Genomic DNA, 25,113 nt, shown 5'->3' on the forward strand with positions numbered 1-25,113 from the left:
ATTTCTATAAACTATTCTCATCTGATTAAACATATTCAAATCTCAAACTGTACTTTAATTGAATAGAAACTTTAAAAACAAATCTAAATATCTATAAAACCCATTAATTAAAACACTAAACATTATTCTCTTAATTTAGTTATTAGTTTTATTTTAACAATATGTATTATCTACATAAGTACACACATATACACAATTTAATTCTGATTAAGTACAATTTTTCTTATATAATTTCCTCTTTCTTTATCGGCATAGTTAGAATAAATGCTTAAATATAAAAATAAAAAAAAAATGCCTCTATAACCTACTGTAATGTTTAGCAAAATACATTTTTTAATTTTTGTGAAAACTGTGAGTATTTCTCCTCTGAACATTGAGCTTTACGCTGTTCTTGCATTTCGTGTTTATAAAGCAGCCATTCTTTGCGTATAACCGGATCACTGGGACCCCATTCTTCGCTGGGGGAGGATGCTTTTTTAATGCTCTACAGAAAATGTGAAAAAAAATATAATTGGTTTTTATTACAAACATTTTTGTTTATAAAACTTACATTCCATATTGAACCATCACTATTACTAGCTGAGCTCCATATAAACCATAATGGAAATTGTATAAATCCTATGGCCAATAATATCCAACCAGCAACTGTAATTATAAATTTAAAATTTGTTGTATATTTTCATAAATATTTAATTGTTATTTGCTTACTATTAGCTGATTCTGGATAGTCCATGCCAGCATATTTTAATGTTTTCAATTCTGCCATGGAATAGACAAAAATAAATAATAACAATAGTGGTGTTATCACTGCCCAACAGATGCGCCAATAGAATGAAACATGTTGTTTGGTCATAAATTCAATATCATCACAGAAATTGTTTAAACCTGAAATGAAATTGAAATATTGTATATATAAGAGATTATTAGGTTAGGTCAAATTAAAGCAAATTTAACTAAGTTGTAAGTTAGTGTCTTTTTAAATAGTCTCCTGCTACCATACAAAAAAACGTTTGTTGTCCTGCAGACATTTTTCAATCCGTATAGGAAATTTCACCCTTTTGCTGACTTTTTCACTTGCGTATGAGAACAATTTGCAATCCGTCAAGTTATTTATACAGCCCAATTATGAATAAAAATTCCGCGGGAGTTTTTTCTCATTTTTCCTATTCAATTTCAATGAGAAAAAACTCCCGGGGAACAAACTCCCGCGGAATTTTTTATTCATAATTGGGCTGATAGTGTCACTTCCATTTGTAGCGCAAAAATGTGTGTATACATATTTTTGGGACGCCGTGAAATTATGTTACCATTTCATTACCATTGACTTATAAGCTTCTCCACTACCGATCGCCGGCAGTGATAAAAATGCAATAGAAGTATCTAGTTCGAGGCTCTGGTCTATCAGGTGATTCACTCGGATCTAACACTGATCGAAAAAGTCACCCCGACAGATTCGTAATAGCATACAGAAACAAACTTGTCAGTATTGCAGTCCTAAATCCCGGCTTTTGCACCTAATACACAATCTCCACTACCGATCGCGGGCAGTGATAAAAGTGCCATAGAAGTATTCTTTAACATTTCGGACAATTTAATTTGTTGCTTTTTTGGACACTCTAGGTAGTACAGTATGTGGGTCCGATTTACCGTATTATTGTTTGAGATTACGGTATTCGATATCGAGAATTGTTTGAGATTACGGTATTCGATATCGAGAATGAAATATAGCACATTTTATTATAATTTCGATATCGAATTTCTTTTTCGATACGAAAGCTCATTCGATCACTAATGCGGTAATTCGCTTTAGTACCTAACTGTCGTTGAGTGATGTGGTTTTATCAAAATGGATTCATATTCTACTTGAATGTCACGTGAACCAACCAAAATCATCAGTCCAACAATATATTAATTATGTTAAATTTAAAAATAAACCATAATTCAACTTACCATAAACCCACGCAACGCCAATTATTTGAAATAACGCCAAACCGAATATAACAAATGTAGCTCCATAATAATCGACTAAACTTAGGATCCATTGACCGGCCTTGAATTAATTAAATTAAATGTTTTTTTTTTGTATAAATATTTAACAATTTTTGGAATTTTTTGAAGCAACAATAATGCGCTACTTTTAGAACCATGTGAGTCATTTGAAACAGAAGCATAAAAAACAATTAATTAATTGTCAATAAATATTGTTGATCGTCACACCATTAATCAAACAATATTTGCAAACAATTATTGTTTTTTTTAGTTTCGATCCAAACCGAGAACAATGAAAGTGAAATGAATAGAAAGAGAGAGAATGAATAGAAAGAGAGAAATTGAAATGAGTATTAGAGCTAGCACACATTAGTACCGGTGTAACGTATATGATGCCGCAAAGAAATCCACAAATTGTTGTTATCAAGGCCACCACGGAAGCTTTCATCCATTTATAGTGATCACACAATATGGCCACCAATGTGTTGGCCTGAGCCACCAGTGTGCCAATACCCAAGACGAATAACATGATGAAAAATAAAACAGCAAAAAGCTAGAGGAAAGAAAATTTGTTTATATTTTATACAATTATTATCACTTGATTAAATAAATACCTGTGGTACGGCCTTAAATTTGGCTATAGCATCTGGATACGATATAAAGGCTAGACCGGTACCGCTACGTACCACCTCATCTATATTGCTAACATTAAGATTGTGGGCCAAATTTCCCAGTATGCCGAAAATTGTTATGCCTGCTATTAAACTTGTTACAGTGTCCAGACTAGTAACGATAATGGCATCTCTATGGAGAGAAATTTTAATTTAGTTGTATACGAAGTCAAAAACTGGTCATAATTCTTATAATGAGTAATTTCGTAAATGCATTTAAGGAGTGAGATCGAAAAAACCTTAACACACGTTTTTCATTAAAACTTTTAACCCAAGTATTATTTGATTTTTTTTTTTTTTATAAATTTACCTTTGAAAAATATGTCAGTTATTATGTTTAATGTCAATTATGCTCATTTGTTGTAAATCTTATTAAAAAAGTGCGTACTAAAATGATTAAATATTTTCAACAAAACCCAACTTGGTCCTACAAAAAATGGAAAACCTGATTCAGATAGTAGGAATGGTCCACAAGATGTTTCTAAAGCCAATAAATAGAATGCAGGAAGGCAGTACTGAGGCAAAATCCTACAAACAGCCCGGAGCTAAGGCCAGTGCACAGTGGTTTCCCCCATAGGCCAAAAATCAAAAACAATAATGTTTTTTTTCTAAGCTTTATTGACAACACTCTAAATTTTATGAAACTTTTTTGTTGTTTTTCTGCGAGATTTAATATTTGTGTCCGTTGAAAGGGGAGTTATGTTTATATTTCATATATTGTGTTTACTTAGTCAGAAAAGAAAACTTAAATTTATCTAAAAAGTTATTCGCGATATTGTGGCAGAAGTATCCAAAAAACCCTACAAACGTTAAATTTTAACTTATTTTCTACCAAATTAAATAATAAAAGCTGGGAAAATATAAGCCCATTAAAAAATCCCTGAAAAATACTTTTTTGACCTTTTCAAAACACACATTTTTTAAAAACTTCTTTTTCACGTAGACTTTTAGTTGTTTGGCCCTCATCTGCCCACAACATCTTATACATCAAATTGTAGATTTTTTACCCCTCTTTAAATTAAACAAGTAAGAGTACTATATTCGGCCGTGCCGAATCTTAAAAACCCTCAACCTAAATATGATGGTATAAAAACTGAAATAATATAACAATTGTTAGAAAGACTAGTTTACGTAGAAGATATTTTATTTCATATGTACAAAAAATGCTATCTAATTCAGCAATTTATAACTGAAATTCCTATTAGAACGTATGAAATTTAACAATTTATATAATTAATAATTAGTTAATACGTTTGGATCAACATTTTTCCCTTTTAACCTCAAGTGAAGAAACAGAGTATAAAAAAGGGTATACAAATATATTTAGACAAATTTCAAAATATTTGGTTGTGCAAATTATGTGGGAGCTATGACCTATTATGATTCGATTGTCATAAAATATTTTTATGTGATTTTGATGTATTTATATGAGAGCTGTGGCCAATTATGGACCAATATTCACAAAATTCAGTATTATGATTTCAGAATACAAATTACTGATCTGTGTACTATTTTGGTTTAATATATGGCTGCTATGACCTATTATGGTCCTAAGTATTTAAGGGCTATTTTTGTAGAATTTCATATAAACAACGCTATTAACAAGAGTGGACCTTATATGGGAGCTATGCCGAATTATAGACCAATATTTAAAAAATCTTGTACGATCCTTGGATACAAATTACTGATCCGTGTAAAATGTTCGTTCAGTATAAATTTTTATGGATATTTGTGCAAGTTAATGTGTTTTCCTGAAGTGGTTCTTATATGGAGTTTATGACCAATTATGGGCCTATCATCATAAAATTTGGTACATCGATTTTTGTATATATTGAATAAATTTGTTTTGAATTTCAACCTGATAACTATATTTGTAAGAAATTTATGAGGATTTTAGTGATTTTCGGGAGTGGACCTTATATGGGTGCTATGGTTAAATATGGACCGATATTCACAAAATCCAAAAGTATGATTACTGGATACAAATTACTGATCTGTGCATAATTTCATTTTGATATCGATATGTTTTTAATATTTTTTAAGGTTAATATCTTTTATCGGAAATGGGCCTTATAGGGGAGCTATGACCAATTACCGGTCAATCTGCATAAAATTTGATACAGTGATATCTATGTATAGGAGTATAATTTTTGTCGAATTTTAGCATGATAAATGTATTTGTAAGAGATTTATGAGTACTTAACTGATTTTTGGAAGTGGACCTTATATGGGAGCTATGGTCAAATATGGACCGATATTCACCAAATCCAGTAGTATGATTTCTAAATATATACTACGGATGTGTGTGAAATTTTGTTTTGATATTGATATTTTTTAGATATTTATGTAGGTTATTGCGTTTTTCGGAAGTGGTCCTTATATGGGAGCTACCAATTATCGGCCGATCTTCATAGAATTAGGTACAGCGATTTTGGTATATATTGGGATTATTCATGTCGAATTTCAACTTGATAGCGATATTTATAAGACATTTATGCTTATTTAAGAGATTTTCGGAAGTGTACTTTATATGGGGGCTATGGTCAAATATGGGCCGATCCACGAAAAATTTTGCAATATAATTTCTTTTACCACGAAACTTATTTTTGCTGAATTTTATGTGGATATTCCTATTCTGTAGGCATTTATAGACCATAGAACCATATTTCGGGAAGAAATTTGTATGGGGGCTAGGAGAAATCATGAACCGATTCTTATAATTTTCACCAGAGTTACTCCTTTTATCATAAAAGTAACGAGTGCAAAATTTTATGATATTAGCTGCAATATATTTACAAAAAATTTCCAAAAATATGTGAAAATTATAAATTTTTATTTGAGGTTGTCCCACATTTTCATTCATAACTTTGGTTCCACTGTACCGATTTTGTAACTCTACTAAGTTTGTTTGCGTATTTTGGACGTGAGCGTGTTTTACACAGACGGACATTGCTCAATCGACTTAGAATTTCATAAGGATCAGTAATATATATACTTTGTTGGGTCTCAGATGAATATTTCTCAATGTTACACACGGAATGACAAACTTATATATACCCTCATTCACCACTTATGGTGGTGGAGGGTATAAAAATGGTATGTTGGCATTTTTTTGAGTACTTTTTTCACTTTTCGTACAAATTAGAGCTAAAAAAATGGAACAACAGTATATTCAGCAACGATTTCGGACCTAAATGGTACTTTTGGAGATTTTTCCAAATTGTCGATCTTTCATAAAAAATAACAGGAATCGATGAGGACATTTTTCAAAAATGTGCCACAATTCTCCAAGCTATAAATTCTGGATTTGAAACTGATGACGTAAAGTTTGAGGAATATGCTGTATAGACAGTCAGAAAATTTGTTAAGGAATATCCCTGGTACTACATCCGTACACAAAATTCTGATCCATGGAGCTGAGGTGAACAAGCATGCATTAGTTTCAATAGGTGAATTATCGGATGAAGCGAAAAATAAGGATTTAAAACAGTTTAGATTGCAACATACACGAAAAATATCGTACATGCTACAAATATAGGATCTTTTTAACTTCAGATCCATTCAGAGCCCGAAACTTAACAACACAGAAAACAAGTAGTTAAAGTGAAAGAGTTTTAAATTTACTTGATATATATTAATATGATATTTTACCTTATTTATCTAATATATAAAAATCTCGTGTCACAATGTTTGTGTTTTAACTCCTCCGAAGCGGCAAAACCAATTTTTATGAAATTTTGTACCGCTAGGTTATTAAGATGTCCCTATCTACAGAATTTTTAAATATTTTCGAGCAAATATTTTATTTGTATTTCTCTTCATTTGGCATCAAAAATACATATAAAGCCAAATGATGATAAAAGATGAATAAAAGACCAAAAAAAAGACCCGTGTATGCCAGTTTTGTCCAAAGTCAATCACTTTAATATGGAATTTTGATTTATTCTCCGAGGCAAAGATTTAGCTCTTATCATAAACAACAAAAATTGTGAACATATAAAATCAAAAATAATATAATACCTCATATTGCATTATATAACTTTGTATAACTTTTTAATTTAGTTTTTGTTTCAGTGTATATTTCAAATGAATTAAAATGGAATAAAAATCTATAAAAATTGTTTAAACGAACGAATTTTCATACTTTATTTAAAAAAATCTTAAAATAAATGTATAAGCCAATTAACCCTTTAAATATCAAATGGCTACTGTGGCTACAGTTGTTAATATTTTTTCCTAGAATTTGCAAACTTTAAGTTCCTCGGGACCTAGCTTTTTTAGTTTTGGAGATATTGATTTTTGACCGCTTCTCCATATAAGGGAAACCACTGTGCAGTGTAGGGATATTGGCTATTGTTAAAAAATAATTGAAGAGCACAAAAAAGGTGTCCAAAAATGTGGTAGATTTTAAACGGAGATGAACTACCTGAGAACTGTAACCTTTTACCAAATATAAATGTGTATTTCTAAGATAAATCCAAATTTAAAAATTACTATTGGCGAAAGGTTGAAAAACTACTAAATGATTTTAATGCTAGATTGAAAGTGATTCTATGTCGATCAGTTAACAAGTATATGTATGTTGTCACAAACATATACTTATTTACTGTAACTATATATATGGTTGATACAATCATGTGAATCGTATATTAACCATATTATGGATACCACAATCATGTAAATAGTTACTGGACTATATTATTTTTTAAAAAAAACTTGTAACAATGTTGAAATGGTTACAGTAAACAGGCACAACGGAATATAACACTTTTACTTGTTTTATATTAAGATTTAATGTATTTACGAACACATTAATAATAATAAATATTTTTAAATTCTTACCTATTTGCATTATGATAAAATTTATTGTATGAGGAAAACATAACAATTGGCCCCAAGCCCACAGCCAGGGAAAAGAAACACTGTACAACAGCCTCTTTCCAGACCTGCAAAAGATGAATGATGAATTTATTATTTACATATTTATTATATGAACGAATTTTACATACCTTTAAATTTAACAACTCACTCCAATTGGGTTTCAAAAAGAATATAATACCATCCATAGCACCTTCCAAGGTAACGGCTCTTATAAGCAGTGTTATTAATATAACATAGGGAAATATGGCTAAAAAGTAGGCCGCCTTACCAGCCGTTTTCACACCGCGCACTATAACCAAAAATGTTGTCAGCCAAGCCACAAACAGGGCCAACGTAAGTTTCAAGCTGGGCATACCAATGCCATCGGAAATATCATCATACTCTCGTATCACTTCTCTCCTAAATAATAATGATAATAATAAATACCAATTTTATTTACTTTCTATTACTCAATACTTACAAAAAGAATAGTTCTGAACTACTTTGTAGCTTATAATTAATTGTTGTATCATTATTACTATTGTAATTATAATTATTATTAGGATTTCCTATTGGATTGGAGTCAACACAATTGCCTCCCCATTCCTCTCGGCAATATGACCAGGGCAAAATTTTATTAAATGATGATACAAAATAATACAAAGTCAATGCCAGCAGGCTAGAGTAATAGGTTAGAACACAAATTCCCGCATAAGCTTGGCCAATGCCAACACCTGTAAATAAGAATTTGTTTAATTTGAATTCGTTATAAAATTGTGTATTTTATGTTTTACCAACAAATGAGGGACATACGGACCAAACTTTTATAGAACTTTGACTGGTAAACTGACCCAGTAAAACTTCTAAATAGTACATGGGTTTGCCTGAAAGAGAAAATTCAAAAATATTTAAACAAATACAATTGATAATAACTTTGTTATAACTTAAGAAAGAAATAATTTAAAATGTATCGCTTCAAATGACTGATTGAAAGGCTTAAGTCATTATACATGTTGTGTCTGCATCACGTGTTAGGAATAAAAATGTTTAAATTTTTATTAGAATTTTATATGTTTATTAATTAATATTGTATTACTTTTTAATTAATGCCTAATAACTCATACACGAAATAAAAATATGTCATAGTAAAATATCTGTCTGTTTGTCATGATTCGTCAAAAGTAACTGATAAATGATCAATATCAATAATTGAATTGAATTAAATTAAATAGAAATGTATTAATATAAATTACACTATACAACAAAATCAAATTTTTTTCCAAAATTACAAGGTCCGACCAATAAATTCTGATAGAGGAGACAAAAAAAATGCGTTTTGAAAGTTTACATCTGAATTTAAAATTAAATTCTTAATAAATGCGAAATTAAACCTAGGCTCTCTTTTTTGTGGCTTATTTCTGACTTTCTGGTTGAATTTTCCGTTTTGGTGTATTCAGGGACTTATAGTACAATTTCACGGATAATATTTTTGCGGAACATTTTAACCCCTTAAATCCCTGTTTTAATGGTGTTTTTTGCTCTTTTTTAAAAGAAGGACAAAAAAGACTCATGCCTTGAGGATTTAGAGGGTTAATATATTCTACAAAAATGTTCTCCGTAACATTTTACATAAATTAGCTGAACACATTTTATACCTAAAATGTAAGGATCACATGGTTTCTTATGCCGATTAATAATAAGAATGTGTCAGAGTTGGGAAATTTTAACCCCCCGTAAAATTAAATTCAGATGTAAACTTTTTTTGTCTCCTCTATCAAAATTTATCGGTCGGACCTTGTAATTTTTTTTGGTGTTTTACAGGGTTTATATTCAATAAGAACTATCTCCATCTACAATATATTAAAAATATTTCTACTAAAGCTCACAAACAAAAATTAATAATTTTTTGATTTTCTATTATAATTTGCATCATTTTTGCATCGAATCATTACTTGCGATGAAACATGGATCCATTACGATGACCCAAAGCGTAAGAGAACGTATGTGAAGCCCCTCCAACCAGCCGAATCGACACCAAAACCAAATACACATGGCGCTAAGGTAATGCTCTGTATTTGGTGGGACCAAAATGGTCATATCTACTATGAGCTGCTGAAATCTGATCAGACCATCACAGAAAACCTGTACCGGATGCAACTGATTCGTTTGAAGCGAACATTGGCCGAAAAACGCCCAGAATATGCGGCCAGACATGAAACCGTAATATGCTATTATTACAACGCTAGGCCACATGTTACAATGCCTGTTATAAGCTATTTAGAAAGAAGTGGTTGGAAAGTTTTGCCTCTCTTGAACTAAAAGAGTAAACCCAGACAAGTAAGTGAATTTTTTGTAGATACATTAGGGAATTTTCTGGAATTTCTAAATAAGTTTTCTTTTAAAAGTTACAATATTCACATACGTTTTTATGGCTAAATTTGATGCTAATTGAATTATTGTACAACCAAATATAGTATTTTTATACTTCTTTTAAAACCCTGTTACAAATATAAGTCAATTTATTCGACAAAAAAAATTTCTGGTTTAATTTAGTGTTAAAAAATTCCCGGGAATGAAACGATTTTTTAATTTAAATCATCCTCAGAAATGACTATGTGAAATTTCACTAAGTTATTTCCAATCGTTCACAAGCTACCGAATTATTTCCAAAAATAAAATATTTATAAACCACTGTGCAACGCTAGTTCTAAAATAATACATTGCTCGATTCTTACCATTTTCAACAGAGATAATAAGATTAACATATGCAAAATGTCATGTTATTATCTGCAATATATTTAAAGGTTAAAGGTTGTCTCACCTTTTTTATCCATAACTGTGGTTCTGCTACACCGATTTGGTTCATATTACAAAGAATATTAAGGAAAAATAAGTCCTTTCCCCTAGGCCCTACGTGGCTTCAACAGAAGGAAAGACGGACCAATATTTCGATGTATTACAAATCGAATGAGAAAATCAATATATCCCCGTTTTAATACCAGCCACATTCGTGAGAAGTTTGTCATTCCATTTGTAATTTCCACAATATAATTTTCCGACCCTATAAACTACATATATATATTCTGGATCCTTATAGATAGCGGAGTCGATTAAGCCATGTCCGTATGTCTGTCTGTTGAAATCAACTTTCATAAGACCCCAAATAACTTACATACACGATTCATACATCAATATCTCTGGAATTCTTCCGGCTCGGTTGCTATTTAAAGTCGAAAAAATCGGTCCACAAATGACTGAGATATAAGGAAAAAACCTGGGCAACCTCGATTTTTGACATATGTTTGATCTATATCTGGATTACTAAGTCATTAATATAGACAATATGAATATCTAAAGGCCTTTGCAACGACGTATATAAGACCATAGTAAGTTGGACCTACAATGGGTCAAAATTGGAAAAATTATTTTTTAACCCGGATTTTTTTTTAACCTAATTTTTTTTTTCGCTAACTATTAAGAAAAAAAATTGAAAAAAAAAACTAAAAAAAAAAAATTTTAAATTTTAAAAAAAAAAAAATTTTAAAAAAACTATTCGAAAAATTTTTTTTCCAAAAAATCAAAAAAAAAACAACTTTGGAAAAAAAGTAAATTTTGTTTACCTAAAAATATTTAAAAGTAATATTTTGAAGTATAATTTGGTGAAGGGTTTATAAGATTTGTTTTTTTGTGGTGGTCATTCAAAAAGTAAACAAATTTGTAACGAATTCATTTGTATTCAATTTACAATTTCAGAATTTAAATAATTTTATAAAAACATGCTGCTAGAATGCATATTCAGGTACGACTGCTTAAGAAGTGACGATAATATCATTCATTTTGAATTGCTTTCATTCTTTTTTGTTTTTATCATTGTGCTGAGGGTCTAACAAAGTTTCTATACGTTATGTATTTTTTAAATATAATCTAACATGATTCAGAAAATATATTACCACATATTGACGAACTATTACTGATTTTACACGTCATTTAGTATAGACAAAACTTTTATTTACCTACTTACATATTTCTCAAAAACGTTTTTTATGCCAAATAAATATATCGCCTATTTGACTCATTTTATAAAATAAAATTTAACAGCATGGCCCATTCGATTCGACAAAATAAAACTTTCAAAATCAAATAAAATTTTTATATTGGGTGCTTGACTTGGCAGGATTTCTTCAAATTTGTAGCTTTTTATTTTGAAACATTTGTATAATATACATAAATTTATTCGAAGTATCATTGTTAGCTATGACCTTTTCCCATCTTTCTGGCAACATATGGACGCCGAGCGCAAGGGAACTGCTTATCTTTTGAGGCCAAGAACGAATCAAGCAAATATCGGAATCGGACGGTCTGGACTATAAAGCGGGTGAAGCAAGACATGTCAACCACTTTTTTTATTTATTTATTTAATTTAGTCTATGGATATTATCCTTACAGACTGAGTATTAAATTATATTTTTTTTTCTTAATGTAAAGATTGTTAGTTATTTAAATGGATAATAATATTTTATTTAATTACATCAACATTTAATGTGAAATCTATAAAGTTGAACATTTCGTTAAAATTACAATATAATTTCCTAAACGGATCTGTCATTTCGTAATTTGTTCGGAAAGTTTTAACATAAAGTGGTTTATTAAATCGTAATGAGCGTTGAGGAACATTTAATGATATCTTACTTAAATGAAAATCGGATAAAACAGTTAAATCTAAATTCTGTATAACAGGTATTGCAATATGTGGCCGATTTCAGATTTCACCAGTTCATAATATATAGGTTAGTTGTCAGGGCTTCACAAATTCTAAAGTTTCTATATGATTCAAAAAATACATACATATTACCACATATTGACGAACTATCAGTGATAAGGTAATTCATTTATTACACATCAATTAGTATTGACAAAACTTTTAATTACCTACTTATTTCTCAAAAACGTTTGCTATGTCAAAAATTCAATTACATACTATTAAATATATCGCCTATATAAAAAAGTTGTGGCCCATACGGTTCGACAAAATAAAATTTTCGAAATCAAATAAAATTTGATATTATAATCATTTCATTAAAGCAATCATTGGGAATTAATTCATATTGTTACGTTTTAACCTTTTCAAAACGTTGGTTTATTTCCTTTAAATAAACCGGATACTTTTGATTGCAAATAAAAGCCGTTTAGTAGTTTAAAAATTGTAGCAACTCTTTATGTATTTAAAATGTACAACAACATGTTTAGTACTTCAAAAGTAAATTCATTGCTTTAAGAATTCATTCTTTATAGAATTAATTCCTAATTTAATCATTCAATTTACTCTTAATTCAAATCCATAGCAATTTAATCATTTAATTTTACAAATACAAATTAACTTTAGAAAGTTCATTTTGCAAATGATTAAAACAAAACAAAAAGTAATACAAATATTTTATTCAATTTGTATTAACAAAAATTTAATCATACAATGGTTGAATGAATACTATTATCATAGATAAATACACATAGATCGGAAACTTTCCTGTCAAAGACCTAACTCAGTTGTCAAAAATGTATAATGTATTAAGTAGTAAAAAAAACTGTTTAAAAACAACAGTCATATGTGTGATTTGTTACAGTAATTTTTTTGGTTTGTATTTTTATCTAGTTTCGGCTCTATGTATATTTCTCTATGACTGTTATGAATTAATTCAACAATGAATGAATTCTATTCAAATAAAAACTGTGTATGAAACTAAAGTAGTAGATTTTTGGAGAATGGAATAAAAAGTAAATTAAACTCAACTTGATTTAATTAATTAATTCGAAGCTCTGCTACATTTTCTTGTTGTGTTTTATATTTCTACAAGAATTTACTTTACATGTATCATTACTTTAAATTTAACACTTATTGTTTATTTACTGCTCAATATAATCAGCGTGGATATTTCTCTTTGATCTGTGTTTTTTTCTTTGTCAACCAATCAATCTTAATTGATAAAAGTTCATAGATTCTTGAGAATGCATGAAAAAATCAAAACGTTTTCAATTTCTTTTGGCTGCTAAAATTAAACACAAAATAGATAGAATACAAATCAATAAAGATTGTAATGAAGAGGGCTAAATGAAAATGTACACACAAATAAAAACAAGTAAGAAAGTATAGTCGGTCAAGCACGACCATTGATCCAAAAAACCGGTTTCAGGTTTAATAGAAAAGTGTGTTTTTAAAAAAACCGGTTTACGTTTTTACATTCTAAAAAACCGATTAACCGGTTTTATATTAAATTTTTATTCAATATGAAAAAGGCCTCTTTAAATCTATTTTTATAGACAGTTTTGTTAATTGAAATATAGATTTTAAGATATATGTTAAGAACTGAGTACTAAATCCTTCCAAAATTTGACATTTTTGAATATTTAAGGCCTCTAACTTTATGCAATTACTTAATATCTTTTACAAAATATTGTGAAATGCTATAACTTTCTAAAAATAAATTAATATGTTTAAAAATGTTATCAAAATATGTAATATGTTCAAATAAGCTTTACAAAGAATTTCGCTATAACCGGTTTACCGTCTTAAAAAAACAATTTGTCAAAAAACCGAAAAGTTAAAGAAAAGTGGCTGATTGATTTTCGGTTTTGGATACTCTACCGAACATATGTATAATACCCTACCTGAATATATGAGCAAATCATTATTCTATGTACTACTTAAAAATGCGAAATTTTTTAAAATTTTTAGCTTTTATTTTGAAACATTTGTACAATACGAATTTATTCAAAGTATTGGCCATTCTCAGCTATTACCTTTTCCTATCTTTCTGGCAACATATGGATTTCCAACCAAACGAACTGCTCATCTTTAGAGGCCAAGAACGAATCTAGCCAATATCGGAAACTCTGTTCCAAAGTGAAGCGTATCCCAGAGAGAGCGTTCTTCATCGATCGAAACAAATAGTAATCGGACGGGGCACGGTCTGAACTATAAAGTGGGTGAGGCAAAACTTCCCAACCACTTCATTCTAAACACTTTTTAACAGTTATTGCAACATGTGGCCGAGCGTTGTCATGATTAAATATTACGGTTTCACGTCTGGCCGCATTTTCGACCAATGCTAGCTTCAAACGCATCAGTTGCTTTCGGCACAGGTTCCCTATAATGATCTGGTCAGATTTCAGCTGCTCATAATAGATTGGACCCTTTTGCTCTCACCAAATACAGAGAATTACCTTAGTGCCATGGATATTTGGCGTCAATTCGGCTGGTTGGCCTGGCTTCACATACGATCCCTTACGCTTCGGGTAATGATTCGGTGCAAAAATGATTTTCTTTTACAGCATTCAAATATCATTTCGGACATGCGAAATCGTTTTTCAAGGGCTCTCGGCTTCAATTGGTATGGTACCCTATTTTCCTTCTTTTGTAGAAATCATAATGCTCGTTTTTAAATTGCTGTTTGAGCAGCTCCCAATGATTTTACAAGCTCTTGTTGAGTTTGAGAACAATCTTCATAAAGTACCTCCAATTCTTGGTCTTCAAACTATTTTGGCTGGCCTGGGCGATCTTTGTCAAAATCACCATTACTGAACCGCACAAACCATCTGAACCGCACAAAACAAACTGATGGAACACATTCAATCACAAGCTTTGGTGAGCAATTGATGTTCTTCAGCGTCACTTCTTTTTCAAATTAAAGAAGTATGTAAATCAAAACTACCCACATATGACGATTTATTAGTACAAAATTCGACATTTTCGAAGCAAAAAAAACTTTGTTGTTTACACTATAATGTTCAATAACTAAGTGAGAATAAATGACAGATATATACCCTTCAAAATGATATGCCACTTCCGAGAACTAATATTTTTTTCAATCGAAACAAGACACTCCCACCTTTAATTTCATTAAAACAACAGCTTGGGGGAAAGTGGGGCTACATTATTTTTTTTTTTCAATGGAAAATCAAAAATAAAATAATTTTTAGAGGCTTATACAGGCCTGTCACAGAATTCCATTCCGATCGAAAGTGGAATTAATTCCGTATTTTGCTTCTTCAGAAAAAGTAAAACGAAATTTTCTATCGGAATGAAACCACTTTCAGTTTTCAAAGTGGAATTGATATTTCTTTGTAATTATTTATTTTTCTAAAATTTTTAATCAATTTCTGTAGCAAAAACTTTACTTTTGTTTTAATATTAAAAACGGTGTCAAATTAAAATCACAAATACAGAATTATTAAACATTTTTGGAACTAATAAATTACACGGAATCTAAAGAACGAAATCGATCGGAATGAAAACTACGGAATTGAAACCATTCCGAACAAATTGTGTGACAGGCCTGATAGTTAACGGTTTATGATATCCCCATATTTTTTTTTGTATTTATGGAGAAATGCTATATATTTCAAATGTGTTAAAGGTAAATTGTATTATCAGCAAAATTATACATATATAAACCACTGACTTGTAAATTTTAGCTTAAAACCCTTGCATTGACTTTACTTAAATTTTTTAAAAATAAAATATAATTTTTCTTAAAACTATAAATGCACATTTTATATCTAAAGATTTCTCTACAAAACTGCATCATTTGATTTTTGAAATTGAGTGGTCGAAAAATATGGTTTTTGACATATTTTGTGAAAGATTTTCGGAAGTGGGCCTTATACAGGAGATATAACCAATTATGTACTGATCGTCATCAAATTAGGTCGTGTGATTATGTCTTTATGAAACTTATTTATGTTGAATTTTATGTGGATACCAACATTTTTTAAGAGATTTATGTTCGTTAAAAAAATTTCCAGAAGTGGGCCATATGTGGGAGCTATGAGCAATTATGCACCGATCGTCATGAGATTAGATCTTGTGATTTATTTCTATATGAAACTTATTTTTGTTGAATTTTATTTGAAATTTTTAAGAGATTTATGCTCTTTAAAGTAGTTTTAGGAAATTGCCCTTATATCGGAGCTATGGTCAAATATAAAATGATTCGAAAAAAAATTCAAATGTGATTTCCTTTTATATAAAACTTATTTGTGTTACTTACTACATAAGTAAATATAGCAGTGATAGATATCTATTTGTTGAAATTATGGTCATTATAAAGTGATTCTGAGTCGAGCGGTATACTTTAAAGTTGGTGTAGGGTATACAAAATAATTAAATTCTTGAATATATATAAATTTAAATATTTGTAAATATATAAGTTAATAATACCTCACTCATAAGTTTATAAAACCTTTATAATTTTATAAGATCATTTTGTTTTTTTATAATTAATTTCTTTAGCATTTTGTTTGAAATTCGAAATGACGTCTGTAAAAGTTTAAAACAATTAGTTCTCAATTAAAATTCAAACATATGTACATATATATAATATAGCTTGGGCAATAACTAAATAATCTAGCATCTGCGGTTTAATATAAAATTTTCAAATAATTTTGAAAATCCGCCATTCCACCTTTAATCAATTTTGAAATTGTATTATGTATAAGGGTGACAACTTTTTTGTGGAATATTTAATTTAATTTAAATTTAATTTTCAATTGTCATTTATACAATTAGTTTAGTAGAGGAATTTTATGTTTTTCTTTAGCAAATATTTACTAAAAATGTGTTAAACATTTTTTTATTCGTTAAATTGGTTTATTATACATACTTAAGAAGTTTAGATTGGCATACTTTGTATTTTGTTATGTTAACAAATGTCTAGGAATTTATAATTCTACTGATATGATTACCTTTTTAAATGTGCAATAGACGTAGTGGCTCAAGAGAATTCTGTCTGATTACCACATTGACGTCATAAATTAATATTCATAAAACCAAAAATAATGTTAATACTATTTATCTTGGGTTCCATAGTGCAAGTAATTACTATTATTAAACAAGAAAGACATTGAGTTGATATCATCACACCCAATTGAAAACATTTTTGTCTAAATCAGATAAAGTTTTTTATAATAAGTACGTCTAAATATAAAGAATTTATAGAATGCGTATTTTAGCCACTACTTTATTTAAGAGTTATAGATTTTTACCTTCTTTTGTCATACATATTTACAGATTTAAAAGTTATAATTTTGTAACGATTTTATTGCAGAAGCAATAAATAATTAACATCATGAATGGATATTGAATTATTTTTATACCCTTCACTTTCGTGAGGGTATATGTCTGTCTGTTGAAATCAACTATCCGATGCCCCCAAATAACCTATTTTTGACCTATATCTGGATTACTAAGTCATTAATATAGACAATATGGATCTATAATGATAGATATATCAACGACGTATATAAGACCATAGTAAGTTGGGCCAAAATCGGAAAAAAATATTTTTTAACCCGAATTTTTTTTTCACCAAAAGTTTTTTTTTCGCTAAATATTTAAAAGAAATCCAAAAAAACAATTCAAAACATTTTTTTTTTTCAAAAAATTAAAAAAAAAAAACTGCAAAATAAAATTATTTTGTTTACCTAAAAATATTTAAAATTTTTATGTTGAAGTATAATTTGGTGAATGGTATATAAGATTCGGCACAGCCAAATATAGATCTATCTGGGTACTAAAATTAGAATTCTATTAAATATCAACTACAGAAAATTTAATTTAATTTGTAATATAATTTTAGGGCCTTTAAAGGCTTATATTACATAAATTGTGAATAAAAAATAAAATAATTACATACATCTTGCATTGAACTAAAAATATTAGAAACATTGTGAAATTATCTTACCACAACTTTTTTTCCGTTTTGCAATATACTAAATTCGGGAACATTTTCCAAGAAGGAGCCCCACTGATTTCACGTTTCTTAGTCAGACCTAAACAGGGCGTATTAGTCTTATCTCAGGCTTATTTTTTGTTACAGACCACTAGGAGCTTCTAAGGTCTATTTGCAGCTGATTTTTTAAATCTGCCTTATTTTCTTAAAAAAAAACTTTCGTATTGACCCGTGCCGACTTAGCGATTTAGTTTTGATTTACAAGGGGAAAAATTTATAAGGGGAAAAATGCATTTTTTCAGTTTTTGTAAAAATTTTGCCATTAAATAATTACTTTTGCAATTTAATTTAAAAGAATCGAAATGTGTACGTAATTGTCGTTCTAATAAGATATAAATGACAAAAAAATTGGTTAAAAAATGTTAAAGTTATTAAAAAATCGCGTGTCTCAGGCCACAAGAACATGAAATGTAGGAAAAAATTGACAAATTTAAAATTATCCCTTAATCGCACTTGGGGTTAAAATACCCAAAATCCTAAAACCATAAAAAAATGTTCAATTTCAATAGTTTTTAGGGTAAATATAACCACTCGCAGAGAATTTACTATTCCCAAAAAAGTGTTGAAAAATATCAAAAATGATATTTTTTAGTTCTTTGTAACTTTTTATATATTCCTACCGATGTCGTTAAGTAACGAGATATATCGGTTGCTTTAACGAATTTAAAATTCAGTATTTGAAGTTAACGATTTATATCGTTAATACATTTTAACGACGAATATAGTTAAAAATATAAATTTCAATATTTTTAAAATTAAAAAAATCATTTTTATTTATTAAAATGTTCACTATTTGTTCGTTTTTGTAGATAAAATTGTAGTCGTGTGAATAAATAATCACATTAATATATAAAAATCAAACACCAGCTCGCGAAATCTTCAGAAAATAGAAGAACAAGAGTTTTTTTTTCTAAAAATCAAAGTAACCCAGTGTAATCCATATGCCACCACAAGTGATCATTGATTCAAAATTTAGATGTGTGTTGTTATAAGGACAATCAACAAATTCGGATGAATTTCCTTCTTAGAATACGGTCTTAAAAACGATTTTTTAACGTTTATATAAGTTTATACTCATATCACATCGCCAAATATGGTTCAAATTTGAATATAGGGATAAACATTATACACTCCAGAAATGTGTTAAATATGGATATTAAATAAAAGTTGCTCTTAAAATTCGAATACTATTTTCTATGTCCAAATTTTTTTAAAAATTATAATTAATTCATGTAAATTTGTATATTTAAAACTCAAATATTTAACGAACACAAAAAGTTTGACCAATCGTACTTTCAAATAACAGCTTATTTCAAATATTTATGTTATTATTATCGTTATGGCTTAACTAGAACATTTTATTTGTCTTTAACCTACCGACTATTTTTAACGAAAATAAAAATTTAATTCGGAACATCGCTTGTTATTTAAAGAATTTTGATTACTTAACGACAAAATTTTGTCGTTAAAAAGTTACAGAATTCCGGTACAGGGACGGGGTTATCGGAGCCCTTTATAAAATAATTAAGAACATATTTTGCAATCTAAAATTGGTTACTATATTTTGATATCGACTATGCGATTTGAGAATTTTTGACCTAAAATTTAATTTTACATAAAAAATAATACATCTTTGTAGAAATTTTTTAGATAAATTAAAAAGATAAAAAGTACTTTTTCCCAAAAATTTGCGAAAAATCCTATTTTTTGCATTTTCAATTAGCTCAGATCACCTTAAAGTTATCTTTCTATAAAAGTGGAATAAAAATCTCGTGTGATAAAACAAAATCATAAATTATTATTTAAACTAACGGAACGTGTAACACAAATACAAGTTATCTAGGTGCCATTGTGCAAATAAAAACTATTAAGAAAAAAAAATAAAAATAAAAAACATTTGTAAACTATTAAAATAAATGAGAATGTGATCAAATAGAGAGCGAACTTATTAAAGAGAGTAAAAAATAATAAGACTTACCAATTAAGAAAAGCACCACTATGTAGGGTATTAAGAAAGCTCCTCCGCCATTCTCATAGGCGGTAAAGGGAAAACGCCAAATATTGCCCAAACCAACAGACACCGATATGCAAGACATCAGGAACTCCAAACTACTGCCCCAATTCTCTCGTTGATTTTCCGGGCTAACAGCAACGCCCGCATTGCTGGTGCCATCGGATTCTGCATTTGCGGTGGACTTTTTACCTTCCTCAACTGAATTCATTTTGTTAGATATTTATTTGTATTGTTTAGGTATTTATTTATTTTTTTTGTGTTTTATATTATTCTCACTATTTATAAACTATAAAATATTATTTATAGTTTAAGCACGTCACACTAATTACTATATTATGACTATCACTAGCTGTACTGCAATAATCACCAACTGCAACATCACCACCACCTTCAGTACATATTCGCAATAATATATTGAGCTAATGAATGAATAAATGACTAACTGACTGACTGATGCTGCTTGTAGTAGTACGTTAAATGTTTACACGCGATCAGTTTTATGATTTTTTTTCTATGATGATCTTTTTATTTTTTTTTTGTTATGTTTTTAAATTGTTTGTTTTCTTTTATCTTGTTAATTCTTTCGTCCACTTATGTAAATGTATTTACAGTGTAACGTACTTATATGCAATGACGTTAAAGATCTCTTTTGTCCAACCAACTCATACAACGAACGCACTTAATTATCACTTTCAATTTTGATTTATGTGTCTTACGAGATTTTTTCTTGTGTTTTTAGTTTTGTTTTTTGGTCTTAAATTGGCGCCACTGTGCAGATGTTACAGACAAACAGTTTGCAGAAAAGGTTTTTTTCCCCGTTCTTATTCCGTCGGTTAGCAATTGAATACTGAGGACTAAATGCAAAAAATTTAAATTTTGCTCACTTGAGTTTACATCTGAATTCTACATTATATTTACAATACTATTATTATTATTTTATAGAAACCGAAAAGAAAACACAATCACATCATCATCATCATAATAATAATAATAAAATAACAATCAAGAAAAGGGAACTGAATACTTTTACTCATCAGTGTGTTCCTTTTAAATTCTTTGTTCTATTTAGGTTGTCGTGGTACTGTTTAGATTTTATTCGTTTACACTCATTTTGTATGGTTTAGTTGTGCGATTGTTGGGTTGGTTTGACTTGGTTGTTAATTGTCAGTCAGTCTTGCGATAAATTTGTTTTAATTGAATTCTAACTGTTCTGTCAATAAACTTAATGCATTTAGTGCTAGAGATGATAGTATAACGATATATTCTTTTTTTGAGAATATTGTTATCGATAATTGTGTTTTGAGGTTTTATTTTGGTATATAAACGAAATATTTATTAAATTATTTACATTTCTATTTCAGAAGTTTCTAATTGAATTTCAGAAATTTCCAATTGAATTTTAGAAGTTTCCATTTGTATTTCAGAAGTTTCCAATTATATTTCAGAATTTTGAAATTATACTTAAAAAATTACTAATTGTATTTCATAACTTTCCAATTGTTTTTCAGAAATTTATATTTTAATTTCAGAATTTTCTATTGGTATTTCAGAGATTTACATTGGTATTGTAATGGAGGTTTCTGAAATAGAAATGGAAAATTCTGAAATATAATTGGAAATTTCTGAAATACAATTAGACATTTCGGAAATACAATTAGAAACTTCTGAAATACAACTGGAAATGGTGTAGTGATTTACAAGGTGGAAAGAATTAATTTATGAATCAAATTATATATCAAGGGACTATATTCAAAACCCTTTAGCTTAGAAAACACAAGTTTTCAGGAGAATTGGCAGTCATTCACCATCGACGCACGTGGCTCATTATCGTTTTCCACCAAACGATGAAAAACTCTGTAACTTTTGAACCGATAGAGATATTTTAGACATTTTAAAATAACTTCTTGAATTTTTCTCCAGTTTTAATTTCATTAAAATCGGTTCAGCAGTTGTTGAGCAATTAAAGGTTAAAGTTGAACTTTTAAATTTTATATAGCATTTAGTATGAAAATGCAAATTTTTTGTTTTTTGAATCAGATAAAAACAAGTAAGGAAGTATTTTCGGTCAAGCTCGATCATATAATACCCTACACGGGCCTTATATGGAAGCTACGACTAATTATGGACAGATCGCCGTGAAATTAGGTCGTGTGATTTATGTCTATATGAATGTTATTTCTATTGAATTTTGTGTTTATACCAAAATTTTTAAGAGATTTATGCTCGTTAAAGGGATTTTCGGAAGCGGGTCTTATATGGGAGCTATGACTAATTCTGGACCAATCGCCATGAAATTATGTCGTGTGATTTATGTCTATACAGAAGTTATTTCTATTGAATTTTTTGTTTATACCAACATTTTTAAGAGATTTATGCTCGTTATTTGGAACAAAATTTGTGTAGATACATATATAAATTAACCATTTACGACCGATAAAGTATAATTTCGGGAGAACATTTGTATGGGTGCTAGGTAAAATAATGGACCGATTTCAGTAATTTTCAATAGGCTTCGTCCTCGGGTCTATATTTCATTCAAATGAAAAAAGTGTTAAACAAACAGGTCAACAAGTATATATGGGCTTAAAGAGGACACTTTGGCCTTTCTCTTGGTAGTAAAATTTGTTTAACCCCTTTTGACCCTAAGCACTTTTATTCCACTGGAATTCAAATTTGACTAAAATATAGTACCTGAGAAAAAAATTAATAACACATCAGTTACAAACGGTACAGTGACAAATCATACCAGTTCTAAAAGACTATTATCCTATCAACATAACAAAAAAATAATCCAATTATCGATAATAGTTTGCGAGTAATTATAATTTACTTCTGATCAAATTTACAAAAATCACATTTTTTATAAAATAATATAAAATATTTGACTTTAACAGCATGCCACGCACACAATTGACAATATTTTTATCTAAATTTTTGGCTACCTAGTTTCAATGTGTTTACTATTGAATGGCATGGCATTAAAATGATTGAAATCGGTGTTAACAAAAAGTTGGACTTTTGGCCGATGAAATTGAGATATGAGCCACCGTGCTACGGATATAGCGCTCAGCTGCTGCAGGGCCCAGTTTCTTCAGCGATGAGGCCCATTTCTGGATGAATGGGTACGTCAACAAACTAAACTTGGAACGATACCAATCCACATGAGATCCAAGAGAGTTCAATGCATCCCGAAAAAGTCAATGTTTGGGGTGGATTTTGGGCTGGCTGGTCATCGGTTCATATATCTTTGAGAATGACGTTGGCCAGGCCATCATCGTCAACGGCGAGCGCAATAGGTCGGCCTGAATTGGATGATATGGACGACGCTACGTGACACACATCTCATGTCACATTTGACATTCTGTACGAGCGATTTGAGAGCATGATCAATTTGAATTTTAGATTTTTTGGTCGCATATCTATGAGAATAACATAACCCATGAGCTCCGTGAAATTTCGCTTGATTTATGAGCCAGAGTTATTGAAAATTGGACATTTCAGAAGCGCTCCAAACAGCGAAGTTGCGGCGGACATTTTCACGAAGTGATATTCCATACATAATGGCATCGATAGGTCGATATCGGACAAACAATTTGTTTTATAATAATTTAAAGATACACAGAGAAAACAGATTCGTAGTGGCAACCGAATTTGTAGCCAATCGAATAAAATGAAATTCAAAAGATTTAAATTAAGATCTATAGTTAGTTAACTAAGGATTAAAGTTTTATGGTTAAATGAGATTAGGCCAGCAACTTTAAAGTTTAACCTGAAAAATAAACATATAATTTGAGGTGATTTTCAATATGTTATTAAGAACATCAAGCTTTCGTCTGTAAAATTTTTAACTCACTGCTTTTATTCCGAGATTTTTTAATTTCTTAGATGCAGTTGTGTAAGAGAAGTAACGAAGCGAAAAAAAGCTACGATTAAAACAGGTCAAAACACATTCAAAGGTTTGGTATAAGTATAATAAAAAATTCATAACACTTAGATTAAAAGAAACCTATGCGATCTTTAGTGCTATAAATGGATTTTTTAATGTTTTTTCAACAACACCTGTTACAATTATGTTACAATTATTTATCAAAATGAATGGTTTTTTCTGGCAACGTTCCTCACATTTCCACCATCACCATCACCACTCTCAGATATTGTAGAATCGGCGTTAACATTAATATTAGAATGGTGCCAGTAATGTGGCTAAATCCCTCAATTTGTTATCCCTAGAATCAATGGTGTAGCATTAACATTGAAAGATAATTCCAAATATCTTGGATTAATACTGAATAATTAACTAAATTGGAACTTGGATCACTGAATTGTTTGGTATTGAAAGTGGGAAATATCAATTTAACAAAAATGCCCGTCCGACTAAATTTCGAATCTTATAGTATCTAAATACATATATATCTAAGTATACCTACAAATGAGGTACAATTTTTTATTAATTTTTCGCTTTATGTTCAGTTATCGCCTGTCTAACAACGCTAATGAAATGAAAATAATATATTTTGAGCTCTAAATAAATAACCGAAGCGTGATTGGGGGGGATTATTTTTATTTTTTGTAGCCTTTATTAGTATATGACCCCTGTTCAGTTAGATAAAAAAAATGAGTATTTTTTTACTGCAGTCTAGTCTTATTAATCTCCGGGTACAATTTCGCCTGTCTATAAAGAAATTAACTTCATTATAAAAGTGAATTTGTTCTCATGTGAATTATATTTCAACAAATTAAAGGTTAACAACATAGTGATCATAAATCTGTGATCTGTTTATCGCGAAAATATCAT

At 29.4% G+C, this 25,113-nt stretch overlaps 1 protein-coding gene across 1 annotated transcript; it reads right to left on the bottom strand.

The window, feature by feature from the left end:
* Positions 1–127: 127 nt before the first annotated feature.
* Positions 128–21,410, bottom strand: LOC135958054 (sodium-dependent nutrient amino acid transporter 1-like). Its single transcript, XM_065508919.1, has 11 exons — positions 20,283–21,410; positions 8,315–8,404; positions 8,002–8,254; positions 7,670–7,940; positions 7,503–7,606; positions 2,604–2,793; positions 2,366–2,542; positions 1,951–2,050; positions 709–885; positions 551–645; positions 128–484 (listed from the first exon to the last, which is right to left on the bottom strand). The coding sequence occupies exons 1-11, from the start codon at positions 20,524–20,526 to the stop codon at positions 317–319; spliced, it is 1,869 nt and encodes a 622-aa protein (XP_065364991.1). The 5' UTR covers positions 20,527–21,410; the 3' UTR covers positions 128–316.
* Between the last annotated feature and the right edge of the window lie 3,703 nt (positions 21,411–25,113).

This window comes from Calliphora vicina, chromosome 4, assembly GCF_958450345.1.
Source record: "Calliphora vicina chromosome 4, idCalVici1.1, whole genome shotgun sequence".
In the NCBI taxonomy this organism is placed as follows: Eukaryota; Metazoa; Arthropoda; class Insecta; order Diptera; family Calliphoridae; genus Calliphora; species Calliphora vicina.

Coding starts and splice junctions, on each gene's coding strand:
- LOC135958054 (XM_065508919.1), bottom strand. CDS start 20,526: ATGAATTCAGTTGAGGAAGGTAAAAAGTCCACCGCAAATGCAGAATCC. Junction 7,941..8,001: donor AGTTCAGAACTATTCTTTTT/GTAAGTATTGAG, acceptor ATTATTATTTAG/GAGAGAAGTGATACGAGAGT. Junction 886..1,950: donor TGGCGTTGCGTGGGTTTATG/GTAAGTTGAATT, acceptor ATTTCATTTCAG/GTTTAAACAATTTCTGTGAT.